We start from the raw sequence: 20964 nt of genomic DNA on the forward strand, positions 1-20964 counted from the left end.
TATGTTGCATATAAGTCCCCTTCTAATATGTTTTTTTGCAAATATTTTCTCTCAGTCTATGCTTTTTCTTTTGATTCTGTCAACAGTATCTTTCCCAAAGCAGAAGTTTTTAATTTTAATAAAGTCCAGTATATTGATGTTTGGTTTCATGAATCATCCTTTTGTTTTACCTAAAAATTCATGACCAAACCCATGTTATCTTCCAGAAGTTTTAGACTTTTAAGTTTTATATATAGGCCTATAATTCATTTTAAGTTACTTTTGTGAAATGTGTAAGGGCTTGCATATGGATGTCCAGTTGTTCCAGAACCATTTGTTGAAAGCACCATCCTTTTTCCATTTAACTGCCTTTACTTCTTTGTCAAAGATCAGTGGCTATATTGTTACAGGTCTATTTCTGGGTACTCTCTTCTGTTGTGTTGATTTACGTGCTATTCTTTTGCCAATATCATGCTTCTTAATTATTGTAGACTTACAGAAAGTCAAGAAATTAAGTATTGTGATTCCTCCAACTTTCCCCTCCTCCTCCTCCTTCTCTTCATTCTTCTCCTTCTTCTTCACTTTGGCTATTCTAGGTTTTTTGCCTCTCCATAGAAATTTTACAATCAGTTTGTCAGGGTCTACGAAATAGCTTACTGAAATCTCGATGAGGATTTCACTAGATGTATAGATTAAGTTAGGAAGAAGTCACATCTTAACACGACGAAGTCTTCCAGTCCTTGAACACAGACTCTCTATTTATTTAGATTTTCTCAGACTGAATTTTTCACATATAGTAACAGTACATATTTTTTCAGGTTTATACTTAAGTATTTCATTTTGGGGTATTATTATAAGCTTTGCTGTCATGTTTTTGTTTTTGTTTTCATTTCAAACCCCAGTTGTTCAGTGCTTGTATATAAGAAATCAACTGGCTTTTGTGTAGTAATTTGTATTCTGTGAACTTTCTGTACTCACTTATTACTTCCAGGATTTTTGTTGTTGTTGATTCTTCCTGAATTGCTACATAATCATGTCATCTGCAAAGTTTAATTTCTTGTTCTCAGTTTGTATATACTTTTTGTTTCCTTTCTTGTCTTAGTACACTAGCTAAAACTTTTAGCACAATGGTGAATAAAAGTGATGACAGGACATCCTGAGTTTGTACTTGATCTTAGTGAGGAAATAGACAGTTTCTCACCATTATGATATTTGCATATATTCTTTAATAAGGGACTTCTCTTCTATTCCTAAGAAATATAAGTCTTATTTTCTTTCAAACTGCTTTATTTTCTCAAATTCTGATGATTCTGCTATTTGTGGCATCTCCTGACTTTTGCTCATGGTTAATCATTTCCTTCTGTGCTTTGTAGTTTTGATTATGAGAATTTTATTTTGTTTTTCTGTGCATTACTGACCTGTGCTCATAAAGATGTACCCACATAGAAGTGACAAATTTCATCGTGTCAATCACTGAATTCACTTCAATACACTCAAATTCCCTGAGAAGAATTTTAAAGGAAGTAGCTAGTTCACACTTTAATATTCTTTGAAGTTTCCTAATATTTCATGCACCTGAGGAACAATGTTGGGAGGTCAGTAATGGACCTGAATTCAGTTTCCTCTTCAGCTTTTTTGCTTAGTTATACAATCTTGGCCAGGTTCTTTAATTTCAGAACTCTTTAATCTTACTACTTCTGTATTAAAAATTGTTAACATTCTCCATTTATATTTACTCAAAGAAGTTTAGAAAAGACTCACTGTATTATCAAGTTTGTGAACTCCTTGAATGATGTTGTGAACAAATCCTAAGGCACCTCCTTGATCCCCACCTCCTGATATTCACGCCTTGCGCAATCCCTGCTCTTTGAGCTTGGATGGATCCCATGACTTACGTCTAACATAATATGGCACAGTTGGTCGGTTGTCACTTGTGCAGCATGTCCTGCGATGTGGCAAAGATAATGTCACCTGTATGGTTACATTGCATTATTTAAGGCTGCCTTGCTTGCGGTCTCTCTTTCCATTGCTGGCTTTTGGTGAGCAAGCTTCCGTGAATCCTATCTATGGCACAAAGAAATGATTCTGACAGCAACCTGAGGGAGCTTAGTAATGTTTCTTTTCCCAGTCAGAACTCCAGGTAAGAAGTCATCCCAGATGACACCTTGATTGCAGCCTCATGAGTCCATGAGCAAACCCAGTTAATATTTGCCCAGACACCTGACCCACACAAATTTTGAGCTAATAAATGTGTTTGAAACCTCTAAGTATGTAGTAATGTGTTAAACATCAAAAAGCTAATACAAGGGCAAAGCCTCAATTAAGTAGGTAATGCCTTTTAAAAATGTCAGGGGCACCTGGGTGGCTCAGTCAGTTAAGGGTCCAATTTTGGCTCAGGTCATGAATGTCGCGATTTGTGGGTTTGAGCCCCAATGTCAGGCTCTGTGCTGACAGCTCAGAGCCTGGAGCCAGCTTCCGAGTCTATGTCTCCTTCTCTCTCTGACCCTCCCCTGCTGATGCTCTGTCTGTCTCTGTCTCTCAACAATAAATAGATGTTAAAAAATTTCTTTACAAAATAAAAAATAAAAATGTCAAAAAATCAGGTATCAAGAGGTCGTCCCAGATTTCTTAAAAATCTGCTTTTAAAATAATCATTTCATTTAAGGTGAATAGGTAAAGAGATAGAGATAGAGAGAAGGGGGGGAGAGAAAGGGAGGGAAGAGACTTCTGACACTGAAGCATAGCATTCTTTATTCCAGAAATGTATTAACTTTTTTATTGCCCATATTCTGTAAGGAAATAGATACAAAGTACCAATAACCTTGTAAACTGAAGGGTTGGATATAGTTGTTATGTAGTATTTACTATACTTAAGTTGTATACATCCATAAATACTTATACTGTATGATCAGTACACACAAATTATACCCAAGTTTGATTTCTTCAGTTCAAACTAGGATTTTTAATACTATTTGTACATGCAACTAAGATATAAAAACACTACAAAGTAGAAAGTGATGAAGAAAAGCTCATTTCAAAAAAATAGAGTACCCACGTTTCTGACACCACAAAGGTGGTGTTCCTTTAGCCACATGACAGAATAATTCTCAATATGCTTCATTCAAACTTGGCTTCTCGATGCCTGCCATGCGACAAAAAAATGCATTTTCACAACCAGTTATCAATTAGTGAAATCCACCAATATCGCATATTTGACAACTTTGGGATAAGCAAAAAACAAAGCACTTAGCTTTTCAATTATTTTCTCAAAAATTACATCAAAGTGAGTCATTGTGCTCCAAAAGATTAGAGAAATGAAGTCTTCTAAAGCCCCACTGACGTCACAAGTCTGAAAAGCTCTGCTGTGAGAAATTTACCCACATTTCCACTGAACAGCTAGTTTTCTTACAACTTGTGAACACACAAAACATGAGATACCCTTCCTTCCTGTACTTTGGTTAAAAAGTGCTTTTCTTTTTTTCCAGAACATATCAAACTCTTGACTCTAATTCTTCTTACCTCAGACTATCGTAAAATTTGCTCTGTCCCTTCCCTGAACTTTTTTTGGATTTGACGATTACTGTAAGGAAGAAGCATTATACTGTATTTAACACGTAAAGCCAGAAGAAAAGCAAATAACCTATAACCTGCTTTCCCAGATGATCTGTGGAAGTTCTTAAAACACTGATCACATTGTAGAAGAATTTAAAGTCATCTTTCCTCAAATAAACATGATGATTTCTTTCTCCCGGATTTGGCAAAATAAGGTTAACAAAATACACTGCAGATGATCATTCTAATCTATGATGGGAAATAAACAGTGTCAGGCAATCACAACTGGTTTGCAAGCCCTTGCTGAAAATAAATGTATTGTTAACCACGTAGCTATTAATGTGCCCATATTTGAAAACTAGCTTGTGGAGGCCAAGAGAAAGAGTTATTCTAAATGTGTTTGTTTTCTTTTTTACCAAAGACAATTTTTATCCATGCAGAGTCTCTGAGGGGTGTGCTTTATGTATTCTCTGAGGAGTGGGGGTGGAGGGAAGTTCTGTGGTGATGACCACACAGAACCAGCAAAAGAGTAAACAATATCTCGAAAGACTGAAGATAGGCCAGAGCCAGAAAGGAATGGCTTTCGATGTAAGCCTCGCCCTTGGCCATGGGAACTTCTCTGAATTCCTCCTCCTTTCTGTAAGCCTAACACCTATCTAACAGGGTTGGATCACATGGAAAGCATCTTTAACCTGCTAGGTATTCGTAAGTGGTACACAGGATTGTAACTGTTCCTGTGAAACACTACAAACTGCTTTTCATATGAATGATTCTCAAGCAGAGCCGACTGGATAATTCTAAGTTCAAATAATTAATGGAAAGCAGGTTCCAATTAGAAATCTTTTTATATATATTTTTTTTAACATTCATTTATTACCCTACAGGCCTCCTCACGCTTCCTTTTTTTTTTTTTTCTCAAAATGACTCATTCTTTTGATTTAAGTGTGGTTCCACTCAAAGTCACCTATCAAACATCTCTTTCTCCACCCCCCCCCAACACACACACACAGCTTTAAATCAGTAAGGACTATTTATTACACTATCTACTCTAGAATATAGGTCATGAGCAGCTGTATCACCAGAACAGAGTAACCATGGACTTCAAATGGATACTGAATGAAAATGTGATTGAAAGGCTAGAAGTAATGTGATACTAACATGACCAACACGCAAAAGAATGCTAAGGCAGTAAATGTGGAATCTATAATATAAAGTGAGGAATAATGTGAAAAACTCTACAGGAGAAAAATCCTCTTCCTGGCTTTAATTTTTCAAATTTCAGACATTTGTTCAAAAACAAAGATTGCAAAGTTGTATGCAGGATCTTGAGAATTCTAGACTTGCCATCAAAGTTTAGGCAGAACAAAAGTTGAATTGCGTAAGTGACATTCTCACCTATTTTGTTTAGGCTGACTATAAAAAAGGCCGTATCATAATCTTCCTCAGCACCCCTATTAGACAACATGTTTCCATGGATCTCATGGATCTAAACCCTAATATTAACTTATATGCCTCCTGCTTTATTGTTGCTGTGTTTGTGAAACATAGCTGACTATCATCTTTATTTATAATCCTTCACAGATTTAAGCAGAAAACGTTCAAAATTGCCCATTATTAAGCCTCCCTGGAGGCTCCTGATCTTAAGCAAACATAAGGTTCCGTGACCTACCAATGAACCTACGGAAGGTATCCCAAATAATTATATTCCGTCACTCTTTTATTTACACTTGACTCTGAAAAGTTCTCAGTTTTTCACATAGATAATCCAGAAAATAAATATAACCCTTGCCTTCACAGGCAGCATTAAAATGAGCAGGAATGTGCATTAATTTGTTATAGTATCTAACTTATGACTTAATTCCCCTACCTTCTGGTTATAAACAGAGCTTTCCCGGCTACAAAACGACTTAAGAAGCAAAAATCATGACACAAAAATTTAAATAAAGGTCACTATTGCCATGAAATGGGGTTTCAGTTTTGCAATCCCTCCACAGTTTCCCACCAGGCCGGGTGGAGTTGTTCTAAACAAGTCTAGAGATATTTACGAAATAAGCTAATACAAAAGGGCAAGACAGCCCATCAGAAGCGACTCTCTTCCTCTTCCACTGCACGGTGAAGGCCGGGGATGAATTTTAAGAGTTGTTTCCGGACACTTCCCCTTCTGCTTTTCCGGGGCAGGGTCCCAAATATGTTTGACAAGTTGCCCTCCCACAAGGGGGACATGGACCCACTACTGGCAGTACTAATGCTTCGGTTCCTCCTCGAAGAAGACCTCTTCAGAAAATCGTCCCCATCCCTGGGGACAAAGCACTCATCATCTGTGCTCGTCTGTCGACTGAAGGCTCCCCTGCTTGAGTCCTCAGACACACACGTCTGGTAGCCATCTTCGCTGTCCATCGTCATGGAGCTCAGACAGCTACTCTCGCTGGATAATCGATTCCGGTCCAGGAGGGCAGGGCTGGGCCCAGGCAGGGTTCCAAACAAAACTGATTCATCTATGTCCATGTTCTCCAAACTCGAGCAGTTACCTGAGTCACCTAGAATGCAGAAAAGAGAGTCTACTGTGGAATGCCTATGAGCATCACTCCCTCCGAGTAAATACACAAAACTTCTCTTCAAAGGGTACAAAAAAGAAAGAGTAAAAGTGAATAATATTTTTCACTGAGCTTCGCCCATATGAACAAGTGACTTATTTTGAGGCCATTTGATAAACCTTGTAGGGGTGTTTCCCAAACTATTGTTCGTGGACTAGCTTCCATGTAACAGTGTTCCACGGTCACAGAAACGGTAATGCTAAATGAAATAAATTTAAACAAGAGTCTTCGTATAAGAACAGTTCAACTCATCTGACAGTATGCCAGGGTGAATGGTCAATCTCCAAGAATATAATTTCTTTTTTTTTAATTTTTAATGTTTTATTTTTGTTTTAATGTTTTAATTTGTTTTATTTTGGGGAGAGGGAGAGACAGAGCACAAACAGGGGAGGGCCAGAGAGACAGGTAGACAGAATCCAAAGCAGGCTCCAGGCTCTGAGCTGTCAGCACAGAGCCCAACATGGGGCTTGACTCACAAACTGTGAGATCATGACCTGAGCCGAAGTCAGATGCTCAACCGACTGAGTCACCCAGGCACCCCCAAGAATATTATTTCTTAAACTGAAGTGACTCTGCAACATTCATTAAAATTCTCACAGAAATGGGGCTCTAAAGAATATCTTTGGGGAAAAAAATAAAGAATATACTTGGGGAAATGCTGTCTTATGGACTTCCTCCATTTAGTTCCTCTGATTTTTAGTTACCGTATTTTTATTTATTTTTTAATGTTTTTATTTATTTTTGAGACAGAGAGAGACAGAGCATGAGCAGGGGAGGGGCAAAGAGAGAGGGATACACAGAATCCGAAGCAGGCTCCAGGCTCTGAGCTGTCAGCACAGAGCCTGACATGGAGCTCGAACTCACAGACTGTGAGATCATGACCAGAGACAACGTCGGATGCCCAACCGACTGAGCCACCCAGATGCCCCAAGGTACTGTATTTTTTAAATAATTATATAATTACTGTAACATAAGTTGAAGTATATGGGAAACACAGTTATATAACCTGCGCCTATAGGCTGATTATAGAGAATTCAAAAGGTGTTTAAAACAGAAAAAAATACCTTTCAGCCTCAATATTCCTTGTTTCTTCCCAGACTACTTTAACACTTAAATGCTCTGGAATGCTAGTGTGCCCAGAAAACATCCCTGTCCTGAAATAAGTAACAATTCATTTGTACAAGTTGAATTTGATTGGCTTAGTTAAATTTGTTCATCAACTTTCTCTGTATCTGGGCTCTCCAAACTCGAATTTTAATTGCACACCAACATCCATCCTGTCCATACCCCACTTGCTTATGTACTACCTGAGTTGGTTGGTATGCTGCTGAAAGAAAGGGGATTAATTGTTATACCAGCCTGAGAATGACATAATTAGAAGGTGACTCTGCTTCAGGAAAAGAAATAGAAGAGACTTTATTTTTCTATTTGATCTGCAAGGTTCAATATGTGAGCTCTGCACTGACTAGTCATAATGCTTTCCTTTTTACTAATAAAACCTACTTTACATCATCTGTCAACGAGTTGATGAATTCTTTTTGATTGGAAAGCCGTTGAGAATCTCATGCCTCGTGTATTTATTCTAGGCCTAGAAAAAGTAAACTAAAGAAGTCCTTCAATATCTCAAAAAGAACATGTACAAAAGTGGCTTTATGCGGAGTTGTTTCCCTTAATCCTGAACGAAACACCTTGTCCGTACAAGCCTGTTCCTATAGAACCCCAGAACTGCATGTACTTATTAGACCAAACCCCATCTCCACCGCAGAATGCTCCAGAAGGGGAGGCAAAGGTTTCCTAAACATCCTCAAGTCTACAGAAATCCAGGAGGTAGCTGGATTTTTATACCTCTGTCCTGCTAGGACACTTCAGACCCCCCCAAAAGAATCTATTAAGAATTGTTTTAATATTAATTTTAAAACATACAAAAGAGAAGTAACTTATATATAAATTTCATTTAAGAGAACAAAATTTCAACACAAACCTCTATGTCATACATTAGTGACTAATTATGAATTAAATGTCTTTTTTCCCATAAATAAGTTATGACTTGAAACAGACATTCTGGGTTATAAATGGAGACTTTAGTTCAGTGTTATCTTAAGAAGATATAACCTATGTTTCACACCCACATACCTAGTGGTTTCAGTGAATTATTTGTATGTACAAGTTCATTCCTCGGGTTACAGGAGTCACATAGCAAATGTCGCATCAACAAATTTTTCAATCAACCCATTCCCTTCAGAATTCACACAACTGCGAGAGCCATGCACTGACTATTGGGATGATCATTCCGATTTCTGTCTTGGGTTTATGGGCCAAGAAGAAGAGATTCTCTGCACTCATATAACTTGTATAACATGAACAAATGACAGGAGGTCTACCCAAGAAGCGTGCTACCATTCCAGCTTCCATAGTTTCTGAGACTCACACAACCCCCGAGCCATAAACATTGTCAGGAATTTAACTCATCTATGGCTCTTCTAAAATCTCCACGTGCCTCTTGCAATTGTGCACATGCATGTGAGCATGTGCGTGTTTTCATGTGCCGATGTGTTACACGTATGGAGGAGAGGAGGTGACTGGACTTACTCATCCTCCAGATACATAGGTCACTCCAAAAGTCATGACAAAAAACATACACTAGCATTCCTGATCCATGCTAGACAATTTTTTCTTACAACGATGATAATCTTAAAATAACGTAGAGGCAGAAATACAAAAAAAAAAAAAAAAGATGAATGTTAGTGTGGTTTCTGAACAGGAAGTCACATTTACCATGAAGCAGACGCTGTTCCTGTAACTGCAGAGATCTGAACTCCACCCATTTTTTCTTCAAGGTTTGCTGATAAAGAAGAAAAAAAGTGTTAATTATTGGGAATCCCCAGTGAAGGTAGCAATTTACTTCTGGGTGTTGAGATTTGTCATTAATTTTTTTCTTCCTTTCTTTCTAGCACTAACAAACCCTCTCATTCATTCAGAAGATTATTTTCTATACAAAAGGAGGATGTTGGAAATACTACTTTCTCAAGAAATAATCTAGTAGCACCAATGAGTTGAAACAATTGACAATAGAAACAATGACTTTTTTTATTTTCATTTGTTTTAAATATTACATAACTGATTGTTTGGGTCTGTGTCCATTTACTAGCTGTTGAGGCAAGGATTTACCATCTAGGCTTCCCCCATGCACAAGATGAAGGCCTTCATAGAATCCAGAGCCTGGGATTGTCATGAAAATTAAGCAAGTTAGTAGATGTAGAATGTTTGGAACAGTGATTACAACTTAGTAAATGTTCAGTAAATGCCATCATTCTATAAGCCTGGGGCATTAAACCAGTGTTTTCTGCTGCACACCTATTTATCTTTCATACCAAAAAGGGGAAGCTGGCCTGTCTGAAAGGCTTCCTTTGGAGGGCTAAACTTAGAACACTGCTAATAAGGACCCTCACTTAACTGCTTCCTTCCTTGGCTGCTCAGCACGAGAACAGCGTCCCAGGGTGGGAACGAAGTGGCTGCTGTCAGTCAAGACTGCTCAGGAGACCTGGCCTAACCCATCAAAGGGGCTGAGGTGAGGAAAATCAAAGCCAGCCAGGCAGAAGAAACCATCTGACAAGGATAGCTAGAGGCTCATTCTCCCTCACATCCTTTGGCCTTTACCCTACCCCCGGTCCTTGCCGGTTGCCATCCCCACAGCAAGCCCAGCAGGCAGGCACAGCTCCGATTTGCCTATGGACGCTTCATCCCAAAGGAAAGGCAGCCTAGTTGGAAACAGGCACTGCTCAGTAAGAAACAGTCTGGAAGAGGTAGATGAAGGCTGAAAAGAAGGAGGGAAAAAAGCACATTTGGAAGGGGAAAATAATACACTTACAAGAATATCGTCGAATGCTTAAGGGAAGAATGGCTTTCCTCAGTTCAGGGACTGAACAATCAGTGGGCGGGATTTTCCAAGCCTTGGTAACAGTAACACTAAGCATCAACCCTTAGAGTTACCTATATGATATGCAAGCACTAAATCAAAGCCATAAAATGCCTGGCTCAGTTGATGTCTTGTTTATTCTACATTATACTTTAGTCAGCGTGTCTACGAGATGGCCGGGCTACCTGAATTACAGCTCCTTTTATTTGTGCAAACTGTGGTCCTATGAAGGTCAGAGTTAAGGACCCATGGAGAAAAGAACTAGGATCCAGCGCCTTCCTCCTTACAGGGGTCTATCTCCTGCAAGAGAATAGAGTCCAGGAGAGGAGCACGGCATAGGCTGACAATCAACACTAAACACAGAGAGAAGCTTGCACTTGCTTTCAGAAATGCAAAGTCAGGCCTTGCCAAATAGTTATTTTTTGTGAAAACAAACGTTTTAAAACATCTAATCCGTTTATTTGGTCCAGTTATCTAGGCACGTCATCATTTAAACCAAGAAAACACCAGAGTAAAGAGCAGGTGTGTCAAAGTGATTAAGAGTTTTTGGTCTCTGTGGAAGCTTCCCCATTTTCCTCAGAATCTGTTTCTGCCTGTTCTTAACATTACAGTGGTATATTTGGACCAACGAGAGCTCTTGCCATCAGAAGAAAATGAAAGCATGTGGGAGATCTAACCCCATTGGGCCCTATTGCCTCAGTGTACCTAGCTCAGGGCCTGGTATGCAGCAGCTGCTTAGTAAATATTGGTTGAATGAATATATCAAAGGATGGCTTCCTGAAATCAAACTCAACTCTCACAGACGGGTATTTTGAGTTGGATGTATTTCCAACGTTTCCAATATACATGAGACATACAGCTAAACATTTCCATCTTTGCGACTTTTATAAAGTGCTCTCGTGGATAATAAGCGGTTTAATTTTCCTAACTGTCCTACGAAGTTCCAGATTAGAAAACAAAGGTGCAATGTACCAAATCCTTCCCAAGGGCTACGTACCCAGTAAAAAGCAGAGTTAGATTAAAAAGTAGCCCCTCCAGCTAGCACAGTGGATGTGCTGTTTTCATGTTAAACATCTGAATCAGAGGTCCTGAGAAAGGGAATCCCTGAAGCCATGGCTCAGAAGGGACCACTCTTTCTCAAGAAGAGCTTGTGGCCTCACAGAGTCTTTGAAAGATCAGTGCGTACTTATGTGGGACCCACAAACTAAATGTCATTGTGGGAAGGGGAAGCCAACTTGACCCTGGTTACACGTCAGATCCAGACATTTCTGGCTCGTGACCATGAAAATGAGGCTGAGAAAAGCTGCTAATGGTGGCTATGGCTCATGTAGAACTCGAGCCTAAAGAGGCAATTGTATAAAAATGCAGCCTCATGACCTGAGCCAAACAGGACACTAACCCTCTAGAAGGCATCCACACGGCCAGCCCTGGCTTGGGATTGGGAGCCTCGAAAGTGCAGGGTGGAGGAAACCCAAGCACAATATTGAGTGGAAGGGAGAGACCACCATATAAGGGAAATGGGCAGTATAAAGTCCAAAGGTATGAAAGGCTAGAAAACCGATTGTCAGCACATGGATTCTCTCCAAATAAAATGAAAATGAACAGTGTCCAAAGAAGACTTTAAAACAAGAATATTTATAATCCTCTGAGGAAGAAATGAAACCAATGTTGATCAGAACAAGAAATCTGAAACAGAGAAGTAAAACAAGAACGGATAGACATGAAAAAGAATGATCTGAAAATTAAAAATCAATTAATCCTGGGGCGCCTGGGTGGCTCAGTGGGTTAGTCATCTGACTTCAGCTCAGGTCATGATCTATGAATTCATGAATTCGAGACCCGCATCAGGCTCTGTGCTGATAGCTCAGGGCCTGGAGCCTGCTTCAGATTCTGGGTCTCCCCCTCTCTCTGCCCCTCCCCTGCTCACTCTCTGTCTCTCTCTCTTTCTCAAAAATAAATAAGCATTAAAAAAATTTTTTTAAGAATCAATTAATCCTTAAAGCTGGATGGAAATAACTCATTCTATACAGCATAAATACAACATTACTGAAGAACTAAACAAGAACCTAACAAAGAAGATAAAGTGATACAAAATATGAGTGGTTAGGAAGCAAGGGAAATAAATCAAAAGATTCTAAAATATGTCCAACATGAATTCCAAAAGATAATTCATGGAATGGTGAAGAAGGTATATTCAAAGAGATCAAGATGATAGTTTTCCAAAACTGAAGAAATTCATAAGTCTTTAGATTGAAAAGATAGTGCAATTTTTAAGCAATATACATTTAGAAATGAATCCAGACCTAATCACATTTCAGTGAAACTTTAGATCAGTAAAGACAAAAGAACATCTTAAAAGTAACCCAAAAAAGACAAAAGATTGCCACAAATTGAAATACTGGTTTTTGAAAAGACTCAAAAATAGAAAATCCTCTAGAGTCCCATAAAAAAAAGGCATAAAAAGTAGTACAAGTAAAAATGGGGGCATAATCCTTCTTGTGAAGAAAATAAAAATACGAGAATAGAATTTTTATTATCAACTTATTCAATAAATTTGAAAAATTTGAAAATTTATTATCAAAAACATTAATTCAATAAAACTGTCTCAAACAAAACAAAACAAACAAAACAGAAATCCTGAGAAGTCTTATAATTAATAAGGAAACTGAAACAGAGTTTAGAAGTATTCTCACCAGAAAAGAACCTTAGCTCATGCTAAGAGTCCAGAAAACTTGATACAACACTAAAGAAAGATCGTTTGAGAAAAGAAAACTGCAGGCCATTTTACCTATAAATGAAGCTACCTTCAAAAATCCTAAAGAATATATTAGCAAATCAAATCTACAATTATATAAAAAAATGATTGTAAATTATGACTAGGTTGCATTATTCTAGAAATGCAAGAGTAGTTTAACATTAGAAAATCTTTAAATGTCATTTGCCATATTGACAGATTTTTAAAAAATACATAAACAGGAGGTGGCTGGGTGGCTCAGTCGGTTAAGCATCCGACTTCAGCTCAGGTCATGATCTCGAGGTTTGTGGGTTCGAGCCCTGCATCAGGCTCTGTGCTGACAGCACGGAGCCTGGAGCCTGCTTGGGATTCTGTGTCTCCTCCCCCTTCTCTCTGCCTCACCCCTGCTCACACTCTGTGTCTTTCTGCCTCTTGATAATAAATAAATTTATTTTTTTTAATTCTTTTTTTTTTTAACGTTTATTTATTTTTGAGACAGAGAGAGGCAGAGCATGAATGGGGGAGGGGCAGAGAGAGAGGGAGACACAGAATCTGAAACAGGCTCCAGGCTCTGAGCGGTCAGCACAGAGCCCGACGCGGGGCTCGAACTCACGGACCGTGAGATCATGACTTGAGCCGAAGTCGGATGCTTAACCGACTGAGCCACCCAGGCGCCCCTTGATAATAAATAAATTAAAAAAAATATTTAGAAGTACATAAACAAGAATAATACATGCAGAAAGCAGTGTTTGATAAAATTTAATACACAAGCACTATAAAAACTACCAGTAAATTTGGTATGGAAGGGCGCATCCCAAATCAGAAAAGTATATTCATAGAGAGAGCTCGTTCCTAATAGGAACAAGTGGGCATTCCCTTTAAAATCAAGAAAAAACAAAGATGCCTATTATTATAGTTTCTATTCAACACTATATTATAGGCTATAGTCAATGTAATGAAGAAAGAGAAACTGTTATTCTCAACGGTTACTATCTTCACAGAAAACCCAAAATAACCTACAGATAATTTGTTTAAATGATATAGTTTAGCAATAGTTTGAACAAGATAGTTTGAATGACAGCATAAAAATTGACTTTATGTATCTACACATCAACCTCAATCAAATGTTTATTTTTTATAAAGAAACTATAATACAAACAAAAGTCATTCATAGAAAGGGATACATCTAGCGAAAGACATACAGGATCTACTTGTGTAAAATTATGAGACTCTGTTGAAAGAGATAAAGAAAACAATTAAAAATGGTAAGATTATGAAAACTTTTCCTCTAAGATCAGGAAGAAGACACGATGTCCACTCTCACCACTTTGATTCAACAGAGTGGAAGTCCTCGCATGATAATCAGACATACAAGGAAATAAAAGGAATCCAAACTGGTTAAGGAAGAAGTAAAACTGTCATTATTTGCAGCTTGTATGACACTATATATAGAAAACCATAAAGATTCCACCAAAAACTATTAACACTAACAAACTCAGTAAAGTTGCAGGAGACAAAATTAAAATACCGAAACCTCTTGCATTTCCATACGCTAATAATGAAGTAGCAGATTATAATTGCATCAAAAAGAACAAAATATCTAGGAATAAATTTAACCAAATAGGTGAAAGACTTCTACTCTGAGAACTGTAAGACACTGATGAAAGAAACTGAAGACAATGCAAACAAATGGAAATATATTCAATGTCCACCCTTTGGAAGAATTAATATCATTAAAATGTCCATACTACCCAAAGTAACCTAAAGAGTCAATACAGAATACAGTCCCTATCAAAAGACAAACAGTATTTTGTAAGTTTATTTATTTATTTTGAGAGAGAGGAAGTATGAGTCGAGGAGGGGCATAGAGAGAAGGAGAGAGAATCCAAAGCAGGCTCAACACTGTCAGCACAGAGCCTGACATGGGGCTCGAACCCAGGCACCATGAGATGGTGACCTAAGGCCAAAGTCAGATGCCCAACAAACTGAGCCACCCAGGCGCTCCATGAATAGCATTTTTTAAAGAACTGGAATAATCCTGGGGCGCCTGGGTGGCTCAGTCGATTAAGCACAAGACTTCGGCTCAGGTCATGATCTCAGGTTTGTGGGTTTGAGCCCCTGCATTGGCTCTGTGCTGACTCCAGAGCCTGGAGCCTGCTTTGGATTCTGTGTCTCCCTCTCTCTCTGCCCCTCCCCTGTCTGTGCTCTATCTCCCTCTCTCTCTGAAAAAATAAATAAACATTAAAAAAAAAATAAGGGGCGCCTGGGTGGCTCAGTCAGTTGACCATCCGACTTCGGTTCAGGTCATGATCTTGCAGTCTATGAGTTCGAGCCCCGTGTCGGGCTTTGTGCTGAAAGCTCAGAGCCTAGAGCCTCTTTCGGATTCTGTGTCTCCCTCTCTCTCTGACCCTCCCCCGTTCATGCTCTGTCTCTCTGTCAAAAATAAATAAACATTAAAAAAATAAAAAAAAAAAAGAACTACAATAATCCTAAAATTTGTATGAAACCACAAAAGAACCCAAATAGCCAAAACAATCTTAAAAATGAACACCAGAACTTGAGGTATCACAATCTCAGATTTCAAGATAAACTAAAAAGCCAAAGTAATCAAAACATTACACCAGCACAAAAATAGATACATAGATCAATGGACTAGGATAGAGAGCCCAGAAACAAACCCATACTTATATGGTTAATCAATCTATGACAAAGGAGTTAATAACATACAATGGGGAAAAAATAGTCTTTTCAGTAATTGGGAAAACTGGACAGCTACATGCAAAAGAATGAAACTGGACCACTTTCTTATACCATATAAAAAATAAACTCAAAATGGATTAAAGACCTAAATATGAGACAGGAAACCATAAAACTCCTAAAAGGAAACATATGTAGTAATCTCTTGGACATTGGTCTTAAAAACATATTTTTGGATATGTCTCCTCAGGCAAGGGAAACAAAAGCAAAAATAAATTATGGGGCTACAACAAAATTAAAAGCTTTTGCTCAGCAAAGGAAACCACCGATGAAGCAAAAAGGCAACTGAATGTGAGAAGATATTTGCAAATGATATCTGCAACAAGGGGTTAATATTCAACATATGTAAAGAACTTCCATAATTCAACACCAAAAAGCCCCAAATAATCCCATTAAAAATGGGCAGAGGACCTAAATAGACATTTTTTTCCAAGGAAGACATACAGATGGCTAATAGACACATGAAAAAAACACTCAACATCAGTTATCATCAGGGAAATGTAAATCAAAACCACAATGAGATATCATTTACATCTGTCAGAATGGCTAATATAAAAAACCCAAGAAATAAGAAGTACTGGGGAGTATGTGGAGACAAAAGAAACTTCATGCACTATTGGTAGGAATGCAAATTGGTGCAGCCACTGTGAAAAACAGTATGGAGTTTTCTCAAAAATTTAAAAATAGGCGCCTGGGTGGCTAAGTTGGCTAAATGCCCCACTCTTGATTTTGGCTCAGGCTATAATGTCACGGTCCGTGAGGTCGAGCCCAAAGTAGGGCTCCGCACTAACAGCTTGGAGCCTGCTTGGGATATGCTCTCTCCCCCTCTCTCTGTCCCTCCCCCACTCAAGTGTATGTTCTCTCTCTCTCTCTCTTTCTCTCTCTAAAAATAAATAAACTTAAAAGAAATAGCCAAGATATATAGGCATCCTAAGTGTCCATAAATAGAGAAATGGATAAATGGTGTCCATAAACAGTGGAATATTATTCATCCACAAAAAAGAATAAAATCTTGCTATTTGTGACAGCATGGATGGACCTAGAGGATATTATCTAAGTGAAATAAATCAGACAGGGGAAGACAAATAGCACAGGATTTCACTCCTATGTGGAATCCAAAAAAATTCCACAATCAATCAAACAAACAAAACAAACAAACAAAAAGAAACAGATTCAAAAAATACAGAGAACTGGTGGTTGCCAGAGGGGTGGGGAGTGGGAGGATGGGCGAAAAAATGGCGAGATCGTCTGTCACTAAGAAAACTCAATACCATACAAATGTCAAGCATTTTAAAATTGAGCTATCTACATAAAATGTGGTATCAATCAAAATTCTAAAATGTACTTACAGAACTTGACTACCTGATTCTAACATTTATATAGATGATCAAAGAACCAAGAATAACCTGGACGTTTTGCTCAACGGAATACCAATATTTAAGGTAAAATAACGGAGTTTGAGATAAACAATGGATCGGAATACGGAGCCCAGAAGAAAATCCATGCATATATGAAACGTGCTTGAAAACAGAGGCTTCTCTGCAGTTCAGTTGGGGGAAAAGACGGACTATACAATACGTAGTACTGAGAGAACTGAGTATTCATATGAGAATCAGAGAAAATTAGAATCCCATCGCAAACCCCATATAAAACTTAACTCTGGATGCATTCAGAATGTAAGTGTAAAAAAGAAAAGCCTTAAACCTTTTAGAAGAAAATATAGAAAGTGCAGATTACCTACAAAGGATAAAAAAATAGGAGATCTTTCGTAAACAAAAATATCAAAGGCGCAATACATTTAAAGTGCTAAGGAGACAGAGCATCAGCTAAGAATAATTCAGTCACCTCGCAAAACTCTCCTTCAGCAGTAGCAGTGAAAGATTTTCTTGGCAAAGAAAGACCTACTTACCCTTGCTAAAAGCAAGTACTACGGCAAAAAAAGAAAGTAAACCCAGAGGTAAGGAACAGAAAAAAACAGCAAGCAAGCCAATTCAACGTATGAGTGTATTTGTTCACTACCAGATATCTGCAACAGAAGCCTGTAGTTTTTCTTTCTAAAAGTTGATAAAATTCTCCAAAGGCAAGCAATAATAAGAAAGATGGGGTCTTAAATGGACATTTAAACATGTTAACGTTCTTACGATGTTCTATGAGAGGATGGGTATATTGAAGAAATTCATGCATCGTTTAAAAAATTAGGTAAGTATGAATATTAAAACTTCAAGAGAAAACATTGAAGGAGCAGAAATTGCTTAGAAACATGAAACGTGTTTTTTACAGGAGAATTCTTTATTCCGTGAAATATAGTCCTATTTGATCAGTCATACTTTAAATAACACCACCAGTTTATTTTGTACATTTCTTTCCTTTTTCTACAAAAGGTTAAAGAAGCCAGGTTTATTTAACAACAAAAACAACAACAACAACAACAACAACAACAACAACAACAAAAAGATGTTCACGAATACTCTCTTTTACAAAAACAAATTAAGTTTTGACAGTTTTAAAACCTAAATAGGGGAGCCTGGGTGGCTCAGTCAGTTAAGGATCTGATTCTTGATTTCGGCTCAGGTCATGATCTCACACTTGATCCAGCCCTGAATTGGGTTCTATGCTGAGCCTGGGGCCTGCTTGAGATTCTCTCTTCTCCCTCTCCCTCTCCCTTTGTCCCTCCCCACTTGCACTTATGCTCTCTCTCTCTCTCAAAAAAAAAACCTAAATGTAATATGAAGCACTGTTTATTACATACAAAATATTCATGATAAAATGTTAGAGGCATTCCCTTTAAGGTCAAGAACAAGAAGATTATCACTCTTGAACAACATGGGGGGGTTGGGGCACTGACCCCTGCACAGTAAAAAAATCTACATATAACTCTGCACTCCCTAAAAACTTAACTACTAATAGCCTACTGTTGACTGGAAGCCTTAATGATAACATAAACAGTTAGCACATATTTTGCATGTTATGTTACATACTGTACCCCTACAACAAAGTAAGCTGAATCCTTGCACTTCAAACCTTTGTTGTTCAAGGATCAGCTATATTTGAATAATCAGGGAGTAAAGGGCCAAACCTTTCAGTATCTGCAGATAATATTGTGTCTAAATAAAAAAATCTAAGAGAATCTACAAACATATTGGAATAAAGAGACTTCAGCAAGACTACTGGATTTAAAATTTACACAGGGGCACCTGGGTAGCTCAGATGGCTAAGCATCTGACTTCAGTTCAGGTCATGATCCCACGGTTTATGGGTTTGAGCCCCGCGTCAGGTTCTGTGCTGACAGCTCAGATTCTGTGTCTCTCTCTCACTCTGCTCCTCTCCTGCTCACTCTTTCCATCTCTCTCTCTCTCTTTCTCTCAAAAATAAACATTATTTTTTTTTTATTTACACAAAAATAAATAGCAACAACCTAAAAGATCTTTTAAAAGTAAAAGATCATATTGGAGCGCCTGGGTGGCTCAGTTAAGCGTCCAACTCTTGATTTCAGCTCAGGTCATGATCTCATGATTCATGGGATCAAGCCCCCCATCAGGCTCTGGTCTGACAGCACAGAGCCTGCTTGGGATCCAATCTCTCTCTCTCTGTCTCTCTGTCTCTCTCTCTCTCTCTCTCTGTCTCTCTCTCTCTCTTCTCTTCCCCTCTCTCCCACTCATGCATGTGCACTCTCTCTCTCTAAAAATAAATAACATAAATAAATTACAGTTAAAAGGTCATATTTATTATAGCAAGAAAACTTAGAAGGTACATAAGAATAAACATAATAAAAGATATACAGCAGTGCATGAAGAAATTATAAAATATTTTTGAAGTACACAAAAAACCTGATTTAAAAGATCAAGTCCTATGTTTGAAGTAGGAAAAGTGAAAACCATAAAGATGTCAATTGATATTTATTCTATAAATGTCAATTCCCATCATAATCTGAACAGAGGAATTTTTAAAGAAATTTTACAAATTAACTCAAAATACAGCAATAAGTACAATAACAAGAGTACAAAATCAGTGTTGATACAGAAGGAAACAGAGGTTATTGATGAACTAGATGTGGGGGGAGGGAGGAAGAATACAAGATAAAACAGAAACAGTAACTCTACCCTCACGGGCGCAAAAATTAAAATGTACACACTTCAGGGGCGCTCAGTTGGTTAATCGTCCAACTTTGGCTCAGGTCATGATCTCACAGTTCGTGAGTTCCAGACCCACATCGAGCCCTCTGCTGTCAGCACAGAGCCCGCTTCAGATCCTCTGTCCCCAGCTCTGCCTCTCCCCCACTGGCACGCACATGTGCATGCTCTCTCTAGTTCTTTCAAAAATGAATAAACATTAAAAAGAAAAGAAGTACATGCTTCACAAAGAAAATTAATAAACACCAGCTCTTGCTAAACACAGTCCAGGCAAGCAACCTGCCTGTAGTAGGCCGTGTGGTCTCTGCTTAGACTGGCCCCCTCACTGCCATGCAGGGGAGATCTCTGGGATAAAGAGATCATTGCAATCTGTAGGACCATGACTCACATGCACATGGGTGAGGGCTGCACTTCATGGCCTGGCAGAACCTCACCCATCTAGCAAACTGAGATTTTCAAGACCCCCAAAAAGCCATCCCAGGGAATTGTATCTAAACATCCTGCAATATGCACTGTCTCCTGGAAACTTAATTTTTTTTTTTTTTCCGCTTCAGAGTTGATTGCGTGTTGGCCAATGAAAGTAGATTCAAGGACAACCACAGGAGCAGAGGGAGATGATTTCTGGAGGAAGAAAGAGGCTGAACAGAAAGACACAGAAGAGGAAAGTGGAAAAACAAAACTTCTAGGCCCTCCTGCAAACAGGCAACATGGGGGGAAAAAATGAAGAAAAGACCGGCAACTCCTCCTTTGTTTCTTCCCCAAACAAAATGTAAATCAAGAGAGATCACAGGTGCATGAATGAAAAGTTCTTCAAGTGATGTGCCTTCCTGTTGCTTTTCTGAGCCTCACAAAAACACCGAAGGAGGAAGGAAGAACGTGATTTGCACTGGCTTGTGGAATTTAATATTCCTGTAAAGGTAATTGTGTGGCTCTTGATAATTCAGCAGTTTAGACTCATCATGACATTTCATCTTCAAGGGCTATTTCAATCCCTCAAATAGATTTTTATTCTACCACTCACACATTCAAGGATGAAAAAGGTACCTCGCTGTATTAAATTAAATTACCTTTAAAACTTGTAGCTTTGCTTCCAGCTCTGTTCTTTTGAGAATCATTGTTCCATTAAGAGTCTCTATCCTGTTTTAAGAGAAAGGGAGGGGGGAAGGGAACAGCATGAGTGATTCTTTCAAACAAGTAGCATCCTTGTAGATTATGCCACTTTGAGCACAGACTACACTTAAAAAAGCAACATAAATGTTATTATTTCCATGGCACTTCAAGTATCTGCACCTAGGCGGAATC

General features: G+C 38.4%; 1 protein-coding gene across 1 annotated transcript in view; it reads right to left on the bottom strand.

Annotated features, from left to right (window-relative positions):
* Positions 1-2725: 2725 nt before the first annotated feature.
* Positions 2726-20964, bottom strand: part of LOC115522385 (cytohesin 1 interacting protein) — a 33311-nt gene continuing 15072 nt past the window's right edge. Inside the window, exons 6-8 of the mRNA XM_030328198.1 lie at positions 20730-20799; positions 8901-8967; positions 2726-6068 (exon numbers count right to left, since the gene is read on the bottom strand). Coding sequence (XP_030184058.1) covers positions 5611-6068; positions 8901-8967; positions 20730-20799 — 595 coding nt within the window. The 3' untranslated portion in view covers positions 2726-5610. The remainder of the gene's footprint in view (positions 6069-8900; positions 8968-20729; positions 20800-20964) is intronic.

This window comes from Lynx canadensis, chromosome C1, assembly GCF_007474595.2.
Source record: "Lynx canadensis isolate LIC74 chromosome C1, mLynCan4.pri.v2, whole genome shotgun sequence".
NCBI classification, from domain to species: Eukaryota; Metazoa; Chordata; class Mammalia; order Carnivora; family Felidae; genus Lynx; species Lynx canadensis.